Genomic DNA, 14,076 nt, shown 5'->3' with positions numbered 1-14,076 from the left:
ATAGTCAAATGGTTTCCAGATGATAACTCAATAACGCTTATGCCTAGGATCATGAAACTTCATAGGTACATTGATCATGACTCGAAGATGACCCCTATTGATTTTCAGGTCACTAGGTCAAAGGTCAAGGTCACGGTGACCTGAAATAGTAAAATGGTTTCTGGATGATAACTCAAGAACGCGTATGCCTAGGATCCTGAAACTTCATAGGTACAATGATCATGACTCACAGATGACCCCTATTGATTTTCAGGTCACTAGGTCAACGGTCAAGGTCACGGTGACCTGAAATAGTAAAATGGTTTCTGGATGATAACTCAAGAACGCTTATGCCTAGGTTCATGAAACTTCATAGGTATATTGATCATGACTTGCAGATGACCCCTATTGATTATCAGGTCACTAGGTCAAAGGTTAAGGTCACAGTGCCAAAAAACGTATTCACACAATGGCTGTCAAGGTCACGGTGACTCAACTTAGAAAAATGGTTTCCGGATGATAACTCAAGAATGCTTACGCCTAGGATCATGAAACTTCATAGGTACATTGATCATGACTCGCAGATGAAATAATGATGAAACTTGACCAGGATGTTTGTCTGGACCATATCTAGGTCAAGTTTGACATTTGGTAAAGATTTAATGAACCGACTCCTCTCAGGTGAGCGAGCTAGGGCCATCTTGGCCCTCTTGTTTAAATTGTTTTTGCTTTATGCCGAGGAGAAATCGGCTGTGAAAAAATAGACGTGTATGAGCTATGCATATTCACCGACTTGTATGTTTTCAAGGTAGCTCGCATTGTATTGGAACCATTGTCAGTTTTGAACGGATTTTCATACAAATCAACTTAGAAGAAAATGTATCGATTTATCAACCGTAACTGTAGACCTGTAGTCCAAGTATTTTACAACCTAGACATTATCTCTTTGCTTTGATATTTTGTAATCTCCCCACCCCCTACCACGTGTCCCATTTCATAATTTTCAGCGGATTTTGTTTAACCCATTTATGCCTAGCGTCTAGAAAAAAGCCTAAGCAAACAGCGTAGACCCAGATGAGACGCCGCATTATGCGGCGTCTCATCAGGGTCTGCGCTGTTTGTTTAAACGGATTTCTGTAACAAATATTCTAAATATAGAAATAAATATACTAGACATCCCTAATTTTGAAAATAAATTGATCCAATTTAGAAGGATGGGAGAGTCCACTAGGCATAAATGGGTTAACCACACATCATTTCTTTTATAGTGGAGCTCACGCGCGGAGCATGCGAGCAGCTTCAGCTGAGTCCAGTCGCGAGCTACGAGCTAACTTGCGGTTCCGGCCTCTCGCAGTCCCGGGAGCGCCGGGTCACCCGGAAATACGAGGCTGCGCGGCGGAACGGGCACTTCAGTCGCTCACCGGATGTGCTTGCTGAGGAAATGACATCGGTCGAACCGCCAGGTATGAAACAGAGTTTCGCTCAGTTTGAAAGTGACTGTGCAGTATTTTAAACATCTTAGCTTCGGCTATTTATTAGTAACATGAACAGATAAAGTGGTAATGCACTTTTTACATCGACTATCTGTCAGTAACATGACAAGTTTAAAGGCAACGATTTCAATGATATAACTTTTTTTAACAGATGCATGTCTTTCTTGAACAGATGTGGTATACATTATGCATCATGATCAACTCGTCTGTGTTAATAGTGCTCACGGTGAGCTTTTGTGATCGCATTTTGTCCGATTTCGAAAAAAATGGTTCCGGTTGGTTGAAAAACATGGCCGCCTGGGGGGGGGGGAGTTTTCTTTATATGGCTATAGTAAAAACTTGTTAATACTAAAAAAATCCTATTTATTGTCCGATCTTCATGAAACTTAGTAAAACATTTGCCGTCATTATATATCCGTACGAAAATGGTTCCGGTATGTTGAACAACTTGGTCATTAATGGCGGGGCATTTTTTCCGTATATGGATATATTAAAACCTTGTTAACACTCTAGAAATCACATTTGTTGTTAAATGTTCATACAACTTGCTCAGAACATTTGTTGTAATGGTATATGGACTGAGTTCAAAAATGCTTTGGGTCTGTCGGAAAACATGGCCGCCTGGGGACTTGGCATTTTTCCTTATATGTCTTTAGTAAAACATTGTTAACACTCAAGAAGTCACATTTATGATCCAATCTGTATGAAACTTGGGCAGAAAATATGTTTTATAGCTCGTAGCGTATTGATCTTTTTCCGTTATGTTTTTCTAGTAACACTGTGTCGTGTTCGACGAAAGTTGAATTTCGGCCGCAAGCCGCCACGGCAACGGGACGTTACTCCGAATGCAACATGAAGCAGCGCCTGATATCTGCGATCGGACAATCATGCATAACGTCAGTGCTATGGCATTTGGTGCTCGGTGGGCGTCTAGCAAATATTTAATATAGATAGAAAACGCCCCTTGTGTTCCATTATCACTTGTTACCGCATCAGTTATGTTAGAATCACGGTTATTGTTACTCGTTTATTTACATTTTTAGTTTAAGAAAACGTGGATAATCATTTGCTGCGGGCCCATAAGATTGATATACAAAATTTATTGTAGTGTTTTATTTGTATTATTATTAAAGTACATGTTTCCGTTTTCCACAGGTAAATTTACAAGCGATGTTACGGTGTTTTTATTTTTTATTGAAACCACTTACGCATGTTCATTGAAATGTGGCGTTGACATGTAGTGAATGTGTTTGTTAACGTAAATATTTGTATGATTATGTAAATAGTGATTTATAGATCTGACGAAATATGTATATGGGCCGTGTTCTGTGAAAAGGGGGTTAAATTAATGTGCGTTAAGTGTCGTTCCAGATTAGCCTTTGCAGTCCGCACAGGCTAATCAGGGACGGCCCATTCCGCTTTTATGGTATTTTACATTTACAGAAAGTCCCTTCTTTGCAAAAATGCAATTAAGGCGGAAAGTGTCGTCCCTTATTTGCGGACTGCACAGGCTCATCTGGGACGACACTCTACGCACATGCATTAAACCCCCTTTTGACAGAACGAGGCTTATATAGCTGATTGTATAGCGTGTTTGTGATATGGTTATTGATTAGATATGATTATCAGGCGATAATCGTATTAGTGATTGAAATGGCGTTATATGCATGAATTGTAAGAAACATCGCGTTGACCAATCGGAATCACCGTATATAAACGTTCACGTTTATTGGACATTTCATCGTCGATTTGTAAAATTAAATAAACTTTCAGTTTGCGAATGCCCACAAAAATCTCGACTATGATAATTTTGAGGTCTTAGTACCCTAAGAGATCAAGATTTATTGTCCCCCTTTTTGTGCAAGAATCGCAGAGATGCTTTTTGTGCAACATGTGGAAGTTTCATTTTTCATTGAATCTTATTCAAACCACCAACGCTAATTTTTTAGGTAGCGTATGCGAAGATAAAATGTTAACTCAATTATAAGCCAGATTGTCATTGAATAATTAAGTATTTACATTTTAACGGGCATTGTTCAGGGCACTTAACATATTTTGCATCCAATCCTTACCAATCCCTCACGGTTTTATGACTATACATTTACAAATGACTCCAAGTGCATAACAAAATTCAACCGGAAACATCATAATGGAATTGATCAGTTAGCGGAAAACTATGCTACAATTACATGTTACAAAATATTGAATTGATCGTATTCATTAGAACAGTTTTCTGATGATTTTTCGACATTCAGTGTTGAAAACTTAACAAATCGTGAAAATATGAATTTATTTGACCACTCACGAAATCATAATATAATCACTTAAATTAACAAATACTAGTCTTCTTTTATTTTCATGCTTTTGAATGTCAAATTTTTAGAATGCGCGTATCTGTAATTATATTAAAAAATAGGTAAGTTCGTGTATTTAGAATTTTTAAAGAATTCATTTCATTCCAAATATGGCGTTGACCGCTGTAATTGGAAAATAGTGCTTAAGTGTTATGTACTGAATGGGCTGTATTATTCATTGGACTTCTCCGTCTGTATGCACGTCCGTACTTATTTACGCCGCGAAGCTTGTGTTTTAACTGCTCTTTAATGTAGATCTCGCTCAAACATTCACAGTTGAATGACCGTAGTGTGTAGGTGATCGTAAGGAAAGGAATTTAGACTTCGACACGTTTTGCCTGAATTATGGCCCTTTGTCTTTTGTCTGCAATAGAAAGTATGGTGGGTGTGTCTGTGTGTGTGTAAACACCTGTTGTGTGCACATATCTGTGACCCATTAATAGTTGTTTCTTTATCTCTAAACTATGTTCTTGTATTGATTTTCTTTCATGTGTTTTATGTTATTCAATTCAATGTATCAAATTATACAAAGATGCTAATGTATTTTAGCTATTGAAAAAGTTAAATCTTACTATTTTACGTTATTTAGTTATTAATCATATTGAGGTTATTTTAGCTTGTTTTAAATAAAAGTAGGTTTAAACTTATCCCCTAAAAATTGGCGCCAGGCAAGATTGAAATTATCGGAACTTATCATTTCGCTCGAGCTAGAATTAAATGATCATTACATCATTCACTGGTATGTTACTTGTATATTTTTCTCTCATTCTATGCCTAGTATCAAGTAAACAAAATTCAACATGGAACATCAAAATGAATCGATGGTTTAGCGAAAAACTATGCTACATAACTATGCCCTAGTCATATTCTCAAGCATAGTTTTGTGCTGACTCTGAGTGGTAAAAACTCATCTGCAATCTGCATTTTCGAGTTTTAGCTTTAAACTAGCGACCTCTCTGATGACCAAGTTCAACTAATTTTATAACCCCTACAATTGCCCATGTTTAGGACCAACCACTCTTTCCTGTTCTGAAAAGGCGTAATTTAGATACCCTCACGTGTATCAATGCTCTGAATGTATAAAGTTCTGACAGTATGCGTGTGAGCGAATTAGGTCATCATGGCCCTCTTGTTAGAAAACCTAAAAGGACAGAGCTTGCTATACACTGCTAGCTGGTTTATATAAGAAAAAATGTATGCTTACTGTAAGAACCATTCATGTATTCCACAATCTTTTATGGATATCTTGGTTTGATAATTAATGTATTTACACATTTTTACACAGAACGTGGCGTTTCATCTGGATCCAAACTGTTTGCAAAGGCCTTCAAAATTCGGTTCCAGCACTGAAATAGTTAAAGTTTATATAGTTTGTATTAATTTCATTAATTGGAATGACAGTCATTTAAAGAAGTGCACTATTTTTTAATGTATAACAGACCTGTTTAGATTTCCCTATTGCTATAAACATGTTTTTAAAAATATTTTTATATATAAAAACTTGATATAACATGAATGATTGTTCTGTTTGAAGCCATACAGTGTCCTACACAAGGTCGAGTTAAAGTTTATATAGTTTGTATTAATTTCATTAATTGGAATGACAGTCATTTAAAGAAGTGCACTATTTTTTTATGTATAACAGACCTGTTTAGATTTCCCTATTGCTATAAACATGGTTTTTTAAATAGTTTTATATATAAAAACTCGATATAACATGAATGATTGTTCTGTTTGAAGCCCTACAGTGTCCTACACAAGGTCTTATTAACAGATTTCCCACTTTTGAAAATGTCATGAAATATATTTGCTAACAAATATATGTTTTGGATAAGTCAGAAATAATTATGGAAGGAAGAAAAAGAGTTTAATAAACAATTATGCTTTTCCCGGGATTGGACCTCAGGATCTCTAGAGTAAAAATCCTACTTGTTGCCACTGCATAATTCAGGCTTTTTAATTGTTACGTCCATACTTAACAAATGATGGACGAAAAGTGTTGCAAAGACTTAACTTATTTTAATGATTTTGTTTAAGAATTGTCTATTAAGAAACTGATTTTTTCAGCAGATGTTATATTGAGTGTATGAAAATAATGCATTTATTCTTTTATCAGATGACAAGTTTTATTGAAAATTGTCATTTGTTTTAAATGTGAACTATATCATTAAAGTTATAACCATTTTGTGTGAAAGAAGGGATGCAACTCAACATTGAATACATATTTCTCAGTTTTTGGCCAGATCTTGAAACATAGGTATTGGGTAAACTTTACATTTAAAATGAATGAATGGCAATCTTTACAATATAATATTATTTTTTATATTAGGATTGTGTGCAACATTTAGCTTGCCATTTGCTTCAATAAAGTGTTTTTATATGATAACATGGGATATTTTTTTATTTGCATTTTTTTATAAAACATTTTATTGTCCAAACTTGTCTGCAGTTTACAATTTCCCAAGTTTTACACAAAAAGGTGTATTGTATTAGACATTTGATGACTTTCACTTCTTGTTACATGTTTTGAAGTTCTTTTGAGTTAGTTTTTTTGATACTGCTTTGTGCTGAAAAGACAGTTCTTATTATCTTGTAAATTGTGAAGATGTACACCATTGTTTCCTATTCCTTTTCATATGTTTAACTTTGATATGAATGTATATTTTAGTGATTTGTTAACAAATAAATGACCGTAAAATCTATCTGTTGTTTGCAAATTACAGTACACTAAAATGCAGACAATGTGCGCAGATTTTGCAACACATTTCAAAGCAATATTTTATTAAAGGGCGTTCCAAAAACCTGAAAACTTTGTGCAGTCTAAACTTTGCAGTAAGGTAATTACCATAAAAAAATCACACAACAAATGTTTGTACATGTATTTATTTACTTCAATATATTTAGAATAAAATATACACTCACCTCAGTTGTACTGAATTCTTAACAAGAGCAGACCGCTCACCTATTTTTCTTTTTAAAGGTGCAGGGACCTATCTCAATTTCAATCACAAAGGAGGGAGGGGTGGAGTGGAGAGGGGTGTATAGTGTGGGGGTGTGGTTATTTATTACATTATCTTCCAAAAATGCAAAAAAATATTAATATTTTTTTTGGGGGGGATTCTTGGGTGGGATGGTTGGACGGTATTTCAAAAATAAAATAATAAAAATAAATATTTGTGTTTTTTAACCATGTTTGAAAAAAACAAGAGATGTGTTTGTCAGAAACACAATGCCCCCTATTGCACCGCTTTGAAAAAAAAAATGTGTTTTTTTTTTACCTTTGACCTTGAAGGATGAGCTTGACCTTGAACTTCCACCACTCAAAATGTGCAGCTTCATGATAACACCGCTTTGAAATTAATTTTTTTGACCTTTGACCTTGAAGGATGACCTTGACCTTGAAGAATGACCTTGACCTTGAACTTCCACCACTCAAAATGTGCAGCTTCATGAGAACGCCGCTTTGATTAATTTTTTTTGACCTTTGACCTTGAAGGATGACCTTGACCTTGAACTTCCACCACTCAAAATGTGCAGCAGCTTCATGAGAACGCGGCTTTGAATTTTTTTTTTTAACCTTGAAGGATGACCTTGACCTTTAACTTCCACCACTCAAAATGTGCAGCTTCATGATAACGCCGCTTTAATTTTTATTTTACCTTTGCCCTTGAAGGATGACCTTGACCTTGAAGGATGACCTTGACCTTGAACTTTCGCCACTCAAAATGTGCAGCTTAATGAGAACGCCGCTTTGAAATTAATTTTTTTTTTTGACCTTGAAGGATGACCTTGACCTTTAACTTCCACCATTCGAAATGTGCAGCTTCATGATAACGCTGCTTTGATGATTTTTTTGACCTTTGACCTTGAAGGATGACCTTGAAGGATGACCTTGACCTTGAACATCCACCACTCAAAATGTGTAGCTTCATGATAACGCCGCTTTGAAATAATTTTGACCTTTGACTTTAAAGGATGACCTTGACCTTGAAGAATGACCTTGACCTTCCACCACTCAAAATGTGCAGCTTCATGAGAACGCCGCTTTGAAATAAAAAAAAAAAATGACCTTTGACCTTGAAGGATGACCTTGACCTTGAAGGATGACCTTGACCTAGAACTTCCACCACTCAAAATGTGCAGCTTCATGAAAACCCTGCTTTGAATTTTTTTTTTTTTTTTTTTTTACCTTGAAGAATGACCTTGACCTTGAACTTCCACCACTCAAAATGTGCAGCTTCATGAGATACACATGCATGCCAAATATCAAGTTGCTATCTTCAATATTAAAAAAGTTATGGCCAATGTTTAAGTTTCGGAAGGACAGACGCCATATATTTGACATTTGACCTTGAAGGATGACCTTATCCTTCACCTTTCACCACTCAAAATGTTCAGCTCCATGAGATACACATGCATGCCAAATATCAAGTTGCTATCTTCAATATTGAAAAGTTATAGCCAATGTTTAAGTTTTGGAAGGACAGACACCATAAATTTCACATTTGACCTTGAAGGATGACCTTGACCTTTCACCACTCAAAATGTGCAGCTCCATGAGATACACATGCATGCCAAATATCAAGTTGCTATCTTCAAAAGTGAAAAAGTTATGGCCAATGTCAAAGTTTTTTTCGGATGGACGGCCGGACGGACTGACATACTGACGGACAGTTCAACTGCTATATGCCACCCTACCGGGGGCATAAAAATTATTTTTTTGGAGTGGGGGTATAGTATGAGGGTGTGGTGGTAATTTATTAGTTATCTTTAGTTAAAAAAAATATAAATTGGGGGGGGGGGGGGGATTGAGGGGAGATTCGGGGGGGGGGGGGGCATGGGGGATGGTTTGGGTGGAGTCTATTGTTGTATGTCAGGTAAGAGTTGTTTTGTCAAAGTATCAATCGAATCTAATCATAAATAAAGAAGTTATGGCAATTTTAGCAAAATTTAATAATTTGACATTGAGAGTCAAGGTCATTCAAAGGTCAAGGTAAAATTCAACTTGCAAGGTACAGTACCCTCATGATAGCATGAAAAGTATTTGAAATTTAAAAGCAATAGCCTTGATACTTTAGAAGTAAAGTGGATCTAAACACAAAATGTAACCATATATTCAAAGTTACTAAGTCAAAAAAGGGCCATAATTCCGTAAAAATGACAACCAGACTTATGCAACTTGTCCTTTACTGTCCATTTATGATAGTTTGCGAGTGTTCCAAGTATGAAAGCAATATCTATGATACTTTAGGGGTAAAGTGAACCAAAACACAAAACTTAACCAAATTTTCAAGTATAAAGGGCCCATAATTCCGTCAAAATGCCAGTCAGAGTTACATAACTTTGCCTGCACAGTCCCCTTACGATAGTTAGTTAGTGTTGCAAGTATGAAAGCAATAGCTTTGATACTTTAGGAAAAAAGTGGACCTTAAACACAAAACTTAACTAAATTTTCAATTTTCTAAGTATAAAAAGGGCACATAATTCTGTCAAAATGCCAGTCAGAGTTACATTACTTTGCATGCACAGTCCCCTTATGATAGTTAGTAAGTGTTGCAAGTATGAAAGCAATAAAATGGACCTAAACACCAAACTTAACCAAAATTTTCAATTTTCTAAGTCTAAAAAGGGCACATAATTCTGTCAAAATGCAAGCCAGAGTTATCTAACTTTGCCTGCCCAGTCCCCTCATGATAGTAAGTAAGTGTACCAAGTTTGAATGCAATAGCATTGATACTTTATGAGAAAAGTGACCTAAACGCAAAACTTAACCGGACGCCGACACCGACGCCAAGGTGATGACAATAGCTCTTTTTTTTTCTTCAAAAAATCGATGAGCTAAAAAAGATTCATATCAAACCATGGCTTGCAGTACCCATAAAATGTCTGCCAGTTGTACACACACCATTATCACACATACACATTTCTATTAATTCATACAAGCCAACATGCAATCATCAATTTTAACATCATACATATACCACTTAGATACGTATTTGACGCATTTGTAGTCCCTTAGAAAATTATATTTAATATACATGTAAGACCTTTCTTACTAGATTCAAGTTTTTAAGGCTTCTTTTCCAACCCTTAGACACTGATGCACAGCAAACAGCATAAAACCTGATCAGACTGCGAGTTACTCGCAGTCTGTTCTGGTTTTATGCTGTTTGCACATAGCCATTTTCACTTTGTTTCTAAGTGGAAAAAGGGTTAAATATTCTGTGTCTTTATTGATAGATGGATTTTGAAGAATGATACTCTTATACAATATACTGTATGCCAATTATTTTTCAGTTGCGTGGATGTACTTGACACAAATACAGATATTTAATATTAGATGGCCTCCACTACATGTTGTAATGTTAACCATATCTCACAAATCTGCCAGGTCAAAGAGATATTTTAGATTGTTATATATTTATTACATTAATAGTTGATAGTAAAGTACAAAATGCTATTTTTAATATAAGTCATGAATTGATAAAAATAATCATGGAAAATCTACAATAAACAACAGTTGCTACACACAATTCACTTGAAAATAATTAACAAAGCAAAAACATAAAACCTGTCAATGTTATACTTCAATCATGAATTACCATAAGTTTTCTGGAAAAAAAATTTGAATTATGTAAACAATACTATAAATCAAAATGTCTACAAATATGAAAGCTATTTTTCTAGTGCTTGACAGTATAACGTAAGCCATCATTGGGAAATTATTCATATTCAATAATGTCAAGGTAATATAGTCGTATTCTAACTGGAAGAGGACCATAATTGAAACATATTGAGCGCTTGTGTTTTAAAGAGGTGGTACATCATAGATGATTCTGAGTTCAGGTATATTTTCCACAATCTATTGAACATTTGTAAATCACTTCTTTAACAGTAACAGGGTTGCTACTTGACTCTAAACACTGACCTATTGACTGTTGTTTCAATTCTATTTTAATACTGGATTACAGTTAACCCATTTATGCCTAGTGTCTAGAAAAAAGGCCTTGGCAAACAGCGCAGATCCAGATGAGACACCGCATGATGCACTGTCTCATCAGGGTCTGCGCTGTTTGCTTAAGGAATTGCTGTAAGAATCTAAATACAGAAATAAATATACTAGACATCCCTAATTTTGGAAATAAATTGATCCAATTTAGAAGGATGGGGGAGTCCACTAGGCATAAATGGGTTAATATGTGGCTAAAGTATGATGAACTGAACATGATTCAATGTGTTACAGAAACGCTTATCATTGCTAGACGCAAGTAAGTAAAGTTGACTTTACATAAACTTTTGTAAGATTCTGTCTCTAGTATTGTTAAATTATCATAATGTTTAAAAACTAAATTCTTTGCATTTAAATGTTAAAATAAAAAACCCGAACTTATAAGTTATCATTAACTTGACCATAAGATTAAATTGAACAATAAACCATGACATTTATCAGGCTTCACTGTCTTTATAATCATATTTAAACTAATTAATGTACAAGTAAAATCTACTCTGAGTTGTTTTCACCTGTTGGAATATGGGTCCACTTTGGTATAACAACATTAACCCATTTATGCCTAGTGGACTCTCCCATCCTTCTAAATTGGATCCAAAATTAGGGATGTTTAGTATATTTATTTCTATATTATGAATATTTCTTACAAAAATTCCTTTAAGCAAACAGCGCAGACCCTGATGAGACACCGCATCATGCAGTGTCTCATCTGGGTCTACGCTGTTTGCCATGGCCTTTTTTCTAGACGCTAGGCATAAAGTGTTAATTTTGGGTAGAATGTTTTAAGTACAGGAAGAAAAATACCTGGGACAGATTAGTTAAATAGCGAGCTTTTTGAGAGAATGTAATTATCAAGTATGTGTAGGGGGAGTTGATGATTTGTTGGCTCCTAATACATATGGGGAAAAAGCCCTGATTTTTGAGAATTCACCTGACATCCACTTGAATCACAGCAAAAAAATGTAAATAATTTTTGTTCAAAGCACTGGCTGGTGAAAGCCAATTTTCCCATCAAGACATCCGGACACAACCAGATTGTGGACAGGCGAGAACTGTGTTGCCACGACGATATTCACATGCGCCAGGGAACACGTTGCCTCGTACAGCTTAACGGGCGACTCTGGCAGGCAGTCACACAACTCATTGCACTCCTGATCAAACGAGAACAGACGAATGCCAAAGCCGAAGGGAGAACTGATGAGTCTCCCGTCTGAACTGAACGCCACTTCTTTGATAAAGCCTTTACCAACATTGCACTCTTCCATGTAACTTAAGAGACGCTTGGAGTTGGTGTGAATGTTTTTCTGGAGCACCCTGTTATCTGATTCCGAAAAACTGTCCAAATAGCTAAGATTGAGTACTCTTCGTCTGCGGTTTCCTGAATTTGATTCAAGAACAAACGTAAATGAACTATTGCGAGGATTTGTGTCAAGTGAAAGTCCCGGTCTCACATGACTGCTTGCCGTGTTAACAGAAATGCCAGAAGCACTAGCCTGTGCCCGACGCGACTGATTGGTGTCTGACTGACTGCTAGATAATGGCGTGTGTCGACGTCTGTCTCGTCTACGGATCCTAGACGGCCCCGTGTGCCTGAACAGGGGCTGGTGTAGGTCCTCCTGGGCATTGTGGCTTTGTATAGAAATATTGACCCCCCCGTTTAATGCTGAGGAGCCAGGAAGATTAATACTGACACTCTGAAGGACTTGGTCATCTACCTCATTATTGGATAAGTCACTGTCTTCTGAAGTCAGTACATCCTCAATTAAATCATGATCACTTTCATTCTCCACATCAGAATCATCTACGATAGGCCTGCTTGTAGAGTGATTGGCCCCGAGATCGGCCCCATGTTCAGGGACAACTGGTTGTGGCATCCTTGGATTTGGTCCATTGGACCCAACACCCTCCGCACTGTTTCTGCTGGGGTTTTCTTCACTGACATTAGGAATAACTCTTTCGATTCTCAAGTCTGAATCTTCGTCTTCTGCCTCAATCTCGTCCTGACTGAAAAATATAGTGCGACCGCTAGACGTGTGCACGGATATTGAGAAAGAAAAGCTCCCATCTTGCTGGCGTGACCCACGACGTATCTGAATGAGAGAATTGTGCATCGGACCTGTAGTTAACTGAGAACCAGCCGGAGGTATTGCATGCAAGCCTTCTGAAACCGCTGCTTGCCGACTGGTTGAGTGAGTGCCAGGCAAGGCCAATTCTTCTTCCATGTTTTGTTGGACATTAGCGTTTGCTGGAAGCTCTCTAGGAACACTACTTCCACTTGCATGCTGGACATCTTGTTGGCTTGCATTAACACCACCATAACTTGCTTCGTTCACTGGGCTGCTTGTAAGTAGTTGTCTTATCGATGAGACTGTTTCTGGTTGCCTACTGGTACCAGATGACGGGCTGTTTTCGTTTTCATTCGGCTCAATCACTGGGCTAGTTGGTTCTTCTCCTGAAATGATCCCTGGACTAGACTGGGAGGGGTCAGCGGGCAAGTCCAATTCCCTTGCCATGGCTGGGTTGGTGCTAGCAGAGTTACACAGGTTTTCACTAGAGGCCTGCACCTGACCTTCCCTGGGGGACTCTGACACGTTTCTCCGAGCACTCCTGGGCACTTCCCTTGAAGAATTCCCGTTTCTGGGTTGTGACCGTGAAGAAGACTGTGATGACCTTGATGGAGCCACAGAGGAATGCGCTGGGGTGTTTGTGGATGAACTTGATGCTGCCGAAGTGTGTGGTGTAACCTTGGTCACTTCCCAAGGGCGTGGACCCTTTGTCTTAACATCTCTTTCTTGAAGGTCATGTACACAGGTCCACTGCAATGATAGTTGATATGTTTATTGGCAACAGGAAATATAGAACAGAACAGAATCGTTTATTTAGACTTGAGCATGTTAAGCTCATCGTCATTTACATACATATACAATAACAGCATGAAGTTTATACAAAATAAACACCATTTCGAAGAAAGATCAATTTATAATATAAAGAGTAAACATGTTCGCGTGTTTTCATGAGAATTTTATTACATAGTTTCCAACGTAGTTTAACCCATTCATGCCTAGCGTCCTGAAAAAAGGACATTGCAAACAGCGTAAACCCAGATGACACGCCGCATAATGCGGCGTCTCATCTGGGTCTACGCTGTTTGCTTAAATGAATTTCTGTATGAAATATTCTAAATATAGAAATAAATATACTTGACACCCCTAATTTTGGAAATAAATTGATCCAATTTAGA

General features: G+C 37.0%; 2 protein-coding genes across 2 annotated transcripts in view; one reads left to right on the top strand and one right to left on the bottom strand.

Annotated features, from left to right (window-relative positions):
- The window catches only part of LOC127859001 (nucleolar protein 16-like), a 44,197-nt gene extending 37,669 nt beyond the window's left edge, over positions 1-6,528 (top strand). The window contains 2 exon segments of the mRNA XM_052396389.1: positions 1,248-1,442; positions 2,246-6,528. Coding sequence (XP_052252349.1) covers positions 1,248-1,442; positions 2,246-2,328 — 278 coding nt within the window. The 3' untranslated portion in view covers positions 2,329-6,528.
- A 2,136-nt stretch (positions 6,529-8,664) lies between these two features.
- The window catches only part of LOC127858062 (DDB1- and CUL4-associated factor 10 homolog), a 29,652-nt gene continuing 24,240 nt past the window's right edge, over positions 8,665-14,076 (bottom strand). Inside the window, exon 7 of the mRNA XM_052394939.1 lies at positions 8,665-13,651. Within this exon, the coding sequence (XP_052250899.1) occupies positions 11,813-13,651 (1,839 nt within the window). The 3' untranslated portion in view covers positions 8,665-11,812. The remainder of the gene's footprint in view (positions 13,652-14,076) is intronic.

The sequence above is a fragment of the Dreissena polymorpha genome, chromosome 14, assembly GCF_020536995.1.
Source record: "Dreissena polymorpha isolate Duluth1 chromosome 14, UMN_Dpol_1.0, whole genome shotgun sequence".
NCBI classification, from domain to species: domain Eukaryota; kingdom Metazoa; phylum Mollusca; class Bivalvia; order Myida; family Dreissenidae; genus Dreissena; species Dreissena polymorpha.
The sequence above is the reverse complement of the archived record's forward strand: the minus strand, read 5'-3'. Positions and strand labels throughout refer to the sequence as shown.